The sequence below is a fragment of the Mastomys coucha genome, unplaced genomic scaffold (assembly GCF_008632895.1).
Source record: "Mastomys coucha isolate ucsf_1 unplaced genomic scaffold, UCSF_Mcou_1 pScaffold15, whole genome shotgun sequence".
Taxonomy (NCBI): domain Eukaryota; kingdom Metazoa; phylum Chordata; class Mammalia; order Rodentia; family Muridae; genus Mastomys; species Mastomys coucha.
Window position 1 is genome coordinate 151,523,299 of NW_022196897.1, and position 11,782 is coordinate 151,535,080.

Here is an 11,782-nt window from a genome sequence, read left to right on the forward strand (position 1 = left end):
CCCCCCCCCCGGCTTCTTCCGGAAGCACCTTGGTGGTGTCGCGGCTTTGGGACGAACCTCCGATTTGGAGGTTCTTTTGAGGAAAACTCTTTTGTGGATGCTTTGCTCCTTTTTACTAGCGTTCTTTCCTTTCTATTCTTTTTCTTTCTTTTCTTTTATTTTCTCTTCTTTATTTCTTTTTTGTTTTTGAGAGAGAGTCTCAAGGTGTAGCTTAGATTAGCTTCGAACTCTGTGTTTCATTTCAGTCTATGGAAACATGCTTTAAGCCGGGAGAGAGCAAGGGACTAGGCGAAGCTTTCTATCCGGAGACGCCACCTGATGCCTGGCACCAGCCTGTCAGCAGCCAGCACCATCCCTCTGAGCTCCGGGGTCTTCATCTACAGAATGAGGCTGCTGGGTGAGGGACTTACCAGAATCAAATAACAAGCTGGTGCCGGTGGACAGGTGCCCCTCTTCACATGGCTTCTGACCTCCTTATCTTTGCCTCACGCTCCTTGGGCGTTGAAAATTCTGAAGAGAAGCCCTTTGGTCTCGGGTTGCTACAGCACCAACATCTTGGCTCTGTGGTCCCTGGGTTTCCTTTCATATTCATGACAGGTCCCTTTTCATACATCAGACTCTTGGTGTGGACAGAATGTGTTTCCAGCAACCCAGAACCCGTTCTGTTTATATCCCCCAGTGCTCAAGTTGGTAGCTCCATTATCATAATTGTTTGTGTCCACAAAGCCATTTCTATGGTGAGCAAACTCATCTGAACCCTTGCCTTAGAAATCTACTGTGCAAAGGCACTTGCCCGAACCAGGCTTGCTCAGTCAGGCTGGGTTTAGCTCTTTAAACCAGCTTCAAACCTTCCAGTGACTATTGTGTTTAGGATAAAGACCTAAACATTGACTCAGCCCATGGACTCCTACATCCCTTATAGACCCTTCTCCCTCCAGAAGCCCCACCCATCCTCCATGGTGCTCCTTGGGCACAGAGCTTCTGCACCTACTATTTCCTCTGCAGGGAAATGTTCAGCCAGCCCCACATCACCTAGAGCATCATAGACATCCTTTATTCTCGATTACAGGGTCACTTCCCAGGACAAACCCTTCCTGGCCTCTATGGGGAGAGTGAGTTCAACTGTTATCAGCCTTAGTTTTCTACTTTCCAGGCCTGTTTCAGATCCCCTTTGGTTTTGGCCATTCGACTGCTTGATTGATGACCCCAACCCTCAATACACTTCACTCTGCTAGAGTGGTTCTGCCTCGAGACCTTTCAGCACTCAACAGAGCCCCCCCACCCCTTCCAGCTATGTAGCTAGTCACAAGGTAGGGGTTGTGTTGTTTCCATCTTTATCTCAGCACCAGAGAAGTGGGTACTGGCCTAGAGTGTCTTAGCGATGGTGCATACATGCGATTCCAGTACTCAGAAACTGCATGGTACTGGAGACTACAAGCCTGATACTTAGTGAGACTGCGAGGGTTGAGGGTGGGGGCATTTAAATTCAAATTTTGACATTTTAAAATATTTTGTGTGTGCAACTTTTTTTGTTTGTTTGTTTTTGTTTTTTGAGACAGGATTTCTCTGTATTCCTGGCTTCCTGGAACTCACTTTGTAGACCATGCTGGCCTGGAACTCAGGAATCCGCCTGCCTCTGCCTCCCAAGTGCTGGGATTAAAGTTGTGTGCCACCACCGCCCGGCTGTGTGACTTTTTTTAAACAACCAAATGGGGAAGTGGAATTGATGGCTTCTTGTCTACTTGGGTGCTGAAAAGATAGCTAGAGATGTGGGTAGAGACCTTAAAGTGCTGAATGAGAAAATGAGAGTTGACTGGAGAGACAAGAGACAGGCTGGCCCACAAGTGGCCCCTGTAACTTGGCAAGAGAGCAGGAAGCTGATGATTAAGGGTGGGGTGGCAGGGACTCTCTTCGTTTGGCTATTGGCAGGAGCACTTTTCATTTGGCTATTTCCAGGGGCAGGCAGTCTTAAGTGCAAGTTTGACTGTGAAGTCGTATATTCAAGGCTCCATCCCAAGTAATGTCAGAAGGGAGTGTGGTAGAGATGTGTGGCTGCTGGTGAGAAGTGGGATGACCAGCTACATTCCTTGAGAAGCATCAAGTGTGCTGTTGAGAACAAGAACCAATGCAGAGAGCCAGTGTCTTCTATAATGGGGAGGGGTCTGAAGAATATGGAAATGTTATCCAGGAAGACAGATGGAAATGGCCTAAAAGTCTGTAACAGAGTGACTGCCTCGGGGACAGGGCTGTCACTAGCAGTTGGGAGAGCTCACCTCTCAGATAGCTCCCTACATGTGGAGCTCCTAGCTTGTGTGTTTCATTCCTTCTAGAATTCTAGCACTGCTCTGGTGGTTTGAATGAAATGACCTCCATAGGCTCAGGAACTGGTGCTAAAAGGAGGTGTGGCCTTGCTGGAATAGGTGTGGCCTTGTGGGAGGAAGTGTGTCACTGGGGGCAGGCTTTGAGCTTTGAGATGCTCAAGCCAGGCCCAGTGTCACTGTCTACTCCTGCTGCCTGCCAAGTCAGATGCAGAACTCTCAGCTATCTTTCCAGTTCCATGTCTGCCTACATGCTCCCATGCTTCCCGCCATGACAATAACTGACTGAACCCTTGAACTGTAAGCCAGCCCCAATAAAATGTTTTCCTTTATAAGAGTTGTCATGGTCATAGTGCCTCTTCACAGCAATAAAACCCTACCTAAGACATCTGCCAAATAGCAAGACAGAGAGAAGCAGAGGATTTATCTCTCCAATTCTTGCCAAACTGTAAGCAAACCCCTCTCCTCTCACCAATTCTTGCCTCCTATGTTTTTGACAAGGCCTGGGACAAAGACCCTGAGAGCCCTGGGTCATATGGGTACTGCTTCCAAACCATCCTGGGGGAGGGTCACTCACTCTGGGGTGACTTATGAGGTACCTCTGCCCCCAGAAGAAGAGCAGGGACAGAGACTGTTTTCGTATGGCAGTGTGCTCTGACCAGGGTGCACTTGGGTGGAGGTCAGGGCCCTCTCCTCGGGCACACTGTTATCTAGGGTGGGGACATTTTGTATTACTCATGACTAGGGTGGCAGCAGATAACAAGCTTAAAGGAAGGGGAAATAATTAGGCACCATCTGACCTTATATCCGCCACCTTTCCTCTTCTCTCTTTCTCTGCCAGTTCTCTCCTCCACTGAGGTCACCTTCTGAGGAGCTGGCACCTGCTATCTGCACCCCCAACAGAGGGCAACCCCCCACTTCTGTTTCCTATGGTGGAAACAGCAGGTGCAAGGGCTCTGTGCAGAGGGGCTAGGATGGGGTGGGAGGAGAGATTCTGGAGAGGGCAGGAGCTCACATCCTCATCACAGAAGAGAGTTGTTGGAGGGTTTAGAGCAGGCTTCAAGAGCCCCCTCAGTGTCATAAGTGCCTGCTTGTGCTACACATTTCAGAGCGCATGTTGGCCCCGTGGCTCTTCTCAGATCTCACCTCCTCCTCAACCCTACATTTCTCCAGCTTATGCAGTTGAAGGATACAAAGCCCTGGGTTTTATCCCAGCACTGTATAAACCTGTAATCCCAGTGCATGAGAGGCTAAGGCAGGACAGAGTCTAAGGTCTTCCTTGGTTATATATTGAGTTTGAGGCCAGCCTGAGCTACATGAGACCCTGTCAAGAAGGGGAGAGGAGGGAAAAGAAAATCAGAGGAAAGGGGAAAGGCAAGATAAGACAGCAGAATGCTCCCATGGTGGAAGACTGCATACATTGGGTACAGGTCCCTGACAGTGACAAGCTAAGCAGCATAGGTTCCCCCACACACACACCCCGGCCATGACAGGCTGGATTTCAGCCCTGCTGCTCAGCTGCGCAGAGAGTTCAGACTACGGTTGTCAAATGCCCTCTGTGACGCTCTGGGTAAGACTCTGGCCAGTGAAGAACCAGCTTGCCTCCATCTTAGGTTGAAAGCCACCTTACCTAGAAAAAGTAGGCTCATATCCTGTTTATGATTAAACCTCTGTTCCTTGAGGCTCAGGCTGTGCCCCAGCTGTGACCTTAACTACACATGGTTCTGCGGGTTCCAGGAATGTCCACCATGTCTTTGTCTCGGGAGGTCATTCTGAGAACCTGTCGTGCTCATGTTCTGCTCCTATAACTCACCTAGTTTACCCACCAGACCCCTCATTTGGAAACCCCCTACCTCTGAGCTATGCGAACCTCATTGCCCTCACATCCTGTGCTCTCTCTAAAATCCCAACTCAGGGTGAGACAGCTGACCGGCCAGGACCTCTAAAATAAAGCTTGTTTTAACCAGACCACTGTGTATTTGCTCTTTCTCCTCAAAAGTTTCCGGTTTAAGAGACAGCCTCACAGATTAGACCTGGCACACTGCTCCCTCAGCCCGTATGTGCAGTACAGTCCACAGGGCACCGTGTAAATGCGTGGGTATGGCTACGTGCTTCGTGAACAGCACAGACAGACAGCTGGCTGTAGTTTGCTGCCTCTGGTTTGGACCGGTGGCCTTTGGTTTGTCACAGCCCTCAGCACTCCACCTCGCCCAGCTTGCTCTCTCGTTTGTGACACCGTGTGGATACCGTTGTTATTTGAACTTGCCTGTATCCCCTATCAGCTGGCTGGGTCCTTTGCCTCTATCAGAACTCACAGGTAAACAAGGAGTGGCTCTTCTGGTGTTGGCAGATGGGGACCCTTGTGTGCCAAAGGCTTATGGGTGGGGCTGACTGAAGCTTCCTTGTGGTTCCAGGCTCGAATGCCAAGACGTCGGGTGCCCTCATTAGAGGGTTAGTTATGCTCTGACTTTGGATTGCCAGTGGCCCAGCACTCCTCAGGCAGTGTAATTCTCTGCTCCTCACAGCAACAGCAGCAGTCAGGGTCAACTAGTATCACAGTTTTGTGACCTCAGTGACACAGGAGGACCTGGAAGGACATTGATGCTAGAAAGGATCTACAAATAGCCTTGCTTAGGAAATATTTCCTTAGTTGGGGATAGCATTTCTGCGATGAAACACCATGACCAAAAGTAACTCAGGAGGAAAGGGTTAGCCTGGCTCACAATAGCAACTCAGGAGGAAAGGGTTAGCCTGGCTCACAATTCCACTTCACAGTCTGTCACGGAAGGAAGCCAGGGCAGGAACCTGGAGGCAGAAGCTGATGCAGAGACCGTGGAGGGGTGCTGCTTACTGGCTTGCTCCTCATGGCTTGCTCAGCCATCTTTCTTATAGCACCCAGGACTACCAGCCTAGGGATGGCACCACCCACAGTGGTGCCCCCCCCCATCAATCACTAATTAAGAAAATGCCCTACAGGCTTGCCTACAGCAAAATCTCATGGAGGTATTTTCTCAATTGAGGCTCCTCCCTTTCTGATGACTCTAGCCTGTGTACATAAAATTAGCACAATTAAGTTACCTGTGTACAACTTATCCCTGCTTTCAGTATGACCGAAAGAGAAGTAGTAATCTAACCAGGTTTATTAGAAACAGTCTTGTGCCAGAACTGCAGTTTCTGCTTACTGTTAAGATTTGTTCAACAAGACTGACCTCCAGTTAGGCTCCCATCCCATAACAGAAGGAGTCAAGCCTAACTCACAGCCCGCCATTAGGTCCATTCTCATTCTCACCAACCGGCAGCTCAGGGGGACCTCACACCTCACACCAGGACAGCCACCAAGTCCAAGTTCCCTTATGGGTAAAATATTTACATGAACAACATCGATGAACTTAAGAAATAATTCTGGCATCTTGTTTGAGTTGTTAGAAGTGTGGCTTGAGGCCAGGACTTGAAAGAGATTCAAGGATGACAGTGGAACGCATACGCCTAAGGCCTGTATAAACTGGTGAAATTTCTTGTTTGGGGCTGTTTCCTTTGTATGTTAGCCAGAATCAGCCGACTGCCATTACTAAAGGGTTTTTCCTTTGTTAATCTCTAAGTGCTTGGAGTGATTTCTCACCAGGAAAGCATATTTATTCTATACTATCAGGTGTCAGGACTCTCAGCTCCCATAATGCCTGTGGCTACCAGAGCGTCAGGTGTCAGCCCTCAGCAGTTACTGCCAGTGGTGTTAGCTCGGGGCTTTGGATGCCGGGGGCGCCTTTGTTCTTAGGACTTGACAGCTCCCAGGAACTCTTCCAGAGACAGGATGGTAGCCCCTGATCTTAGCTCTTCCTACCCTCTCTGTATTTCTGATGCCTTTGTGATCCCCCACGTCTCTCCTCCACTGTCTCTAGAATTCTGAATTACTGAGGAAGGGCTCTCCATCCCATTCTGAGGGAGGATAAAGTTAGCTAGGTCCTGCCTACAGCCCATTGCAGAATGTCTGGTGCAGTCCTGACTGGAACAAGGCCTGCTGGGGCAGGAGCCCTGGCTTCAGCTGCAGTGTCCTCAGAGCTACCAGAAGGTGTCCAAAATGGCCAGCCTGCCATCAAGGCAATCCAGTCACTTGCCAGAGAAGTGACTCCTCCGTTAATGGCTCCCTGCCAGGCTTTAAGGGCTGTGGGAAGGGCCTGTCTGCTGCCACTCACAGCCTGATCTCTGAAGGGTTTTACTCATTAGAAAAAAAACATTAGAAAGTGCTGGAGAGATGGCTCAGCAGGTAAGAGCCCCGACTGCTCTTCCGAAGGTTGTGAGTTCAAATCCCAGCAACCACATGGTTGTTCACAACCACCCATAATGAAATCTGACACCCTCTTCTGTGTACTCATTTATAATAATAAATAAATCTTTTTAAAAAGTGCTTACAATAAAAACTTAAATCTATATGAAAATTAACAGTCTCTATGGCATTGACCAATGGTACTTAGCCCATGCCCCAGTGCCCTGGGAGGGTTGGGTCCCTCTGCCTGTCTCAGTTCATCTACCCTCATGGGTCGACACCAGGACACTGTCTAAGCTGGTACTCTTGACTACAAGGAAGGCAAACACACCCTTCAACGGGTGTCGCTGAGCATTGGCTGTGTGCAAGGCAGGATCCTGGAACTTGATCCTGAACCGAATGCTGGAGCAAAGAAGAAAATACAAGAAACTTTAAAAAATTTCCCATTCACACGGCGTCATTTTTTTTTTGTGGAGAGACACAATAAATAAACCAGGTCTATGGTGTGCCCACAGTGATGTAGGTCTGCTGTAGTCAAGAATTAGGAAGGGAAATAACCCCCCCCCCACCCCCCCCCAGTTGTATGTGACACAATCTGGTCCACACTTTTTCCTTTTAGGTGGCTTTCTCAATCAAGTTGATTAGCAATGATGGAATATGTGCTAGCTAGCTGTCGTTCCTACTAACCTAATGATTTAAAGCAAAATTAATCCCCTATGATGTATATGCACACAGCAACAGTTGAGATCAAGGCATCAGCCAGGAAGATGTCAGTCAGGCAGGGTTGGGGAGGAGGCCCAAGAACACGGCAGTCTTGGCTGAGGATCAGTCCTTCACGGGCAGCTGATCTAAGGCCCTCAGGTCCCCACAGGATAGTGCCTGGGGGCATCGACACTATGATTCAGTATAGTATTGCCTGGGGTGGGGGTGGGGGTGTCTGTAAGGCACCTCACATTGTGGCAAGTGGCTTGGTCAGGGAGAATGGTTAAGTGACCAGGTACCAAGAATAAGGCTGACGCTGTCAACTTGCATAACCAGATTGTAAAGCTGGTTGTCTGCCTTCCCTTTGTTGGAAGCCTATCACCAGGTCTCCACTACTGGCAGGGAAGCCAATAGCCCTAGGACACAAATGCCAGGAGGTGGGGACTGTTGGGAAGCCATTGAAACGAGCTTCTTCCTCGAGAGGGTCAAATGAAGAGAGAAACCTCAGTTTTCTGGAAGACACAGACACGGTGACGGCAGTCAGGCACACACCCCTACTGCACAGTGTGAGCCACGAAGACCAATAACATCTAGACCATTCCAGGCACGCCGCTTCCATGGATAGTCTCACAGGAGTGGAACAGCTCTTGTTGAACTAGATGATGCCAGTTCCACAGAAGAGGGGAGAGCCACCACATGGGACAGGCAGAGATGCAGTCCATGCAGAACGGTGGGACAGTAGGACAGTTGAAAGTGACACGGGGGAGAAAGAGCTGGGTTTCCCAGTAACTCCTTGTTATAGTTTGAATCCCAAGTGTCCCCTACTCCACAGGTTCATCTGAGTCTGAATGTCCAACGTACAGGTTGGATTAAGGGTTGTGGAGACTAGGGGTGAGACCTGACTGGGGGAAGTTGGAGGCTTATACCCGCCACTCGTTTTGGCCCAGAACTCTCTGCTTCCTGTCTGTCATGACATGAGGTGTCTGTGACAGATTTTTGCCCGTATGAACTGCACCATGTCTCTCCTGCTGTGAAGTCCCCCTGGAACCATGAGCCAACCTAACCCTTCACTCCCGCGAGTCAATGCTCTTCATTTCTTGCCAAAGCAGTGAAAAAGTATCTCAAGTAAGTGGCCATCTCCCTTGTCCCCCCAAATGAGGATAGATTGTAGCAATTCCTACCTCTTTAGGCTATGGTGGGGTTAACAGGGAGGTAAAACACCCACGACGTTAAGTAATTATCAAAAGTAGTTTCACACGATGGTTTCAGTTTTCAGTCCAGTTATTACTGCTGTACACATTGATGCAGCTCAATCAAGCATTTATTATACTCATGCCTGGGATTTGGGGGCCTTAAATTCCATCCATCACTGCTACATAACCTCTAACACCTGGGCTGGACAGGACTCCTGGGGGCTGGGATCACTCAGAGAGCCTAGCTTTGAGATGACCCAGATGCTAGGATTATATATTGAGGACTATATATAGAATATATATGAGTTGCCTTGGTCATGGTGCCTGTTCACAGCAGTAAAACACTAAGACATTGACAAAGAGATGTTTGTAGACCAGACCTTCTGAGGCAGGGCCCTTTGAAGCCTGGAAAGACTACCAAGTTTGTAAACATGGCCCGGAGTATATATACTGTTACATATGTTAGTGTGGCTTCCTCACAGCATGGCTGGAAGCTGGACTTTGTCATCAGCAGCTGTATGAGACAGGGTCTCCCTAAGTGGTCTAAGCTGCCATCAATCCTCCCACACCAGCTTCCCAGTTGCCAGCTTTACGGGTATGTGCCACCAATCCCAGTTAAGTCAAACTCACCTTGCCGGTCAGAGTCCCAGCATCCTAGGGTCTCAGCCCAGCTGTCACATGGCTTGCTACTCCCTGTAATCCCCTAGTGTACACACACTAGGGAGAGTGAGTGAAGAGTCCCGGGCCATGTTTACAAACTTTGTAATCTTTTCAGACTCCAAAGGACCCTGCCTCAGAAGATCTGGTCTACAAACATCTCTTTGTCAATGTCTTAGGTAGTGTTTTACTGCTGTGAACAGGCACCATGACCAAGGCAACTCTTATAAGAACAGCATGTTATTAGGGCTGGCTTACAGGTTCAGAGGTCCAGTCTATTATCATCAATGTGGGAGCATGGCAGCATCCAGGCAGGCATGGTGCAGGCAGAGCTGAGAGTTCTACATCTTCATTGGAAGGCTGCTAGCTGAATACTGGCTTCCAGGCAGCTAGGGTGAGGGTCTTAAGGCCCACCCCACAGTGACACACATATTCCAACAAGCCCACACCTAACTCCAGCAGGGCCACTCCCTGGGCCCATCATAGTCAAGGTACTTGAGCGTGCCTATGGCCCTTGGCCCTGTTGGAGAAAGTATGGGTGAAGCTGGTGTGAAGACATTCATGAGAAAGCCTGTGTGTAAGCATGCGGGAGGCTGGGGTGGGCTGCGCTCACTTGAGTGCTGAGCTTGCCTGTGGTCCTGGAATGAGAATTACTGAAGTTGTCCCTAGCCTAGGGGCAGAACCATTCCTTCCTCTATTCCACATGGATGCTCAAAGCCATATGGCAGTAGGCACAGAACCCCAGGTCTCCCTGCCCAGCCCCCTGGCAGTTCCCATCCAGTCTTTACCAAGTCTCCCTCTGATTTGCCTACTTGTCTCCATCCCAACCCCTGTCAGACCCAAACCGGCTTCATCTCTCCTGCGCCAGCAGCTCAGCTCCCAGCCTTGCCCCTGTACCCATCAGAATTTGTCTCCTTCAACTGGGATAAAACTCCTCATTCCTGGAGTGGGGATAGACTCAGTGGCAGAGTACCTGCCTGGTGTACGGGGGCGTGGGGAGGCCTTAAATTCAACCCCCAGCACCACAGTGAAACAAACACCCTCTCCCACATTCCTGACAGTGCCCCAAGATCTCAGGATGGTTCCCTGGCCCATCCATTCCTCTCCGACTGACCTCTCTGCACCCCTAGGTTCCAGACCCTCAGCCTTCACTTTGGATGCTCCCTTGCTGTCTCCTGCTTTCCCCAGAGCCTGGTCCATCGGGTCCCAGCTCAAGTTTCCCCTCCTCAGACAAACCAACCCAGCCATCCCCAGCTGCCTGGCTCCACGCCCAGGCTAATGCTCTGCGGCTGCCCTTCCTTGTGCTGTGGGCTCCTCTGACTCCTTCAGATCATTCTCTTCTGCCTCAGTAGGAAGGTCGGTAGGAACAAGGAACTTGTCTGCCTTGTTCCTGGGCTAGCCCAAGACCAAGCAAATGTTCCTGTCCCGTGAATGGTGCTGAATGCCTGCGATGTCAGAGTGCTGTGTGGGGTGAGAGGGTGGGGGTACACATGGGAGAGGCCCAATCAGTCACAGGATGTGTGTGTGTGTGTGTGTGTGTGTGTGTGTGTGTGTGTGTGTGTGTGTGCATGGGTGAGGCCTGGCACAGGATGTGTGTGTGTGTGTGTGTGTGTGTACTCTGGGAAGACTAGTGAAGGGTGGGCCACAGTGACTATGGAAACTATTTGTAGAGTGACAGTTTCTCCGGGGAAACTTGAAGTAAGTTCCTCTGTGGGGCAGCAGGGCCGCCACAGCATTGGCTGTTGCGGTACCCGGCTCCCCTCCGTCCCGCCCCCCAGGCTTCAGGATGGGCTGGCCAACGTGGCGGAGGGAAAGAGCGCAGGCCCCAGCTTTGGGGAAAGTTTGTCCTCCACTGCTACAACGGGGATTTGACCAGGAAGTGCGGGACCCAGAGTCCAGCCCGCCTGTCCAGCGCTACTCACTAACTATGGGTAAGTCGTGTTCACGGATCTCGGGCTACCCCTACCCCTTCCCGGACCCCGCAAAAGGCAGGGCGGTCCCCCGCTGTCCATCCGCCTTCCAAGGGAGTGGCTTGGCCGCCGCAGGGAGCCCCAAGGAGCCCCAGAGCGACTACGATTCTGCTGGCAGGGCCTTGGGATAGTTCCGCAAGATTTGGTCGCTTTGGGGTGCCGAGGCTGTTGGGGGCTCTGCACACAGCTCTGAGGAGACTCCAGTTCTGCAGACTGAGCCATACACCCCGAACCAAGCCAGCCAGCGGGTTGCTAAGCACCTGGTGCTGGGTATTGCCCTAGGGACAGGGCACTGGCAGGGACAGACTAAGACAGAACTCCTAGGTTCGATTTGACTCGGGTGAGAGGAGACAGGTCCACTAATGAGGAGTTCCAACCAGGAGGATAGGTCTTTGCCACTGCAGGGGAATCAAGGTTTCTGTTATCTTTTTCTGGACTCAGAAACTTAAAGAGATAGTTTCTCCGACCACGCGCAGGGAGGGGCTTGGACACACAGTGAACAGGGAGACTGCGCTCTCAGTCTCCAGCTGAGGATCTGGGGTCCAGGTGAGGAACGTGAGCGAGCTGTGGCACGCACAGGGCTCTGAAGGCCAGGAGTTGTGTTCCTTGGGTAGTAGAGAAGAGTAAGGCAGACCTGTAACCTTGTCCAGAAGTGGGCTTTGCAGAGATGAGGAGGTGGGG

General features: G+C 50.6%; 1 protein-coding gene across 2 annotated transcripts in view; it reads left to right on the top strand.

Moving 5' to 3' along the window:
- The first annotated feature begins 10,778 nt into the window (after positions 1 to 10,778).
- Positions 10,779 to 11,782, top strand: part of Slc2a10 (solute carrier family 2 member 10) — a 13,409-nt gene continuing 12,405 nt past the window's right edge. For both annotated transcript variants that reach the window (XM_031372770.1, XM_031372771.1), the window contains exons 1-2: positions 10,779 to 10,829; positions 10,910 to 11,062. In XM_031372770.1, the coding sequence (XP_031228630.1) occupies positions 10,918 to 11,062 (145 nt within the window). In that variant the 5' untranslated portion in view covers positions 10,779 to 10,829; positions 10,910 to 10,917. The remainder of the gene's footprint in view (positions 10,830 to 10,909; positions 11,063 to 11,782) is intronic.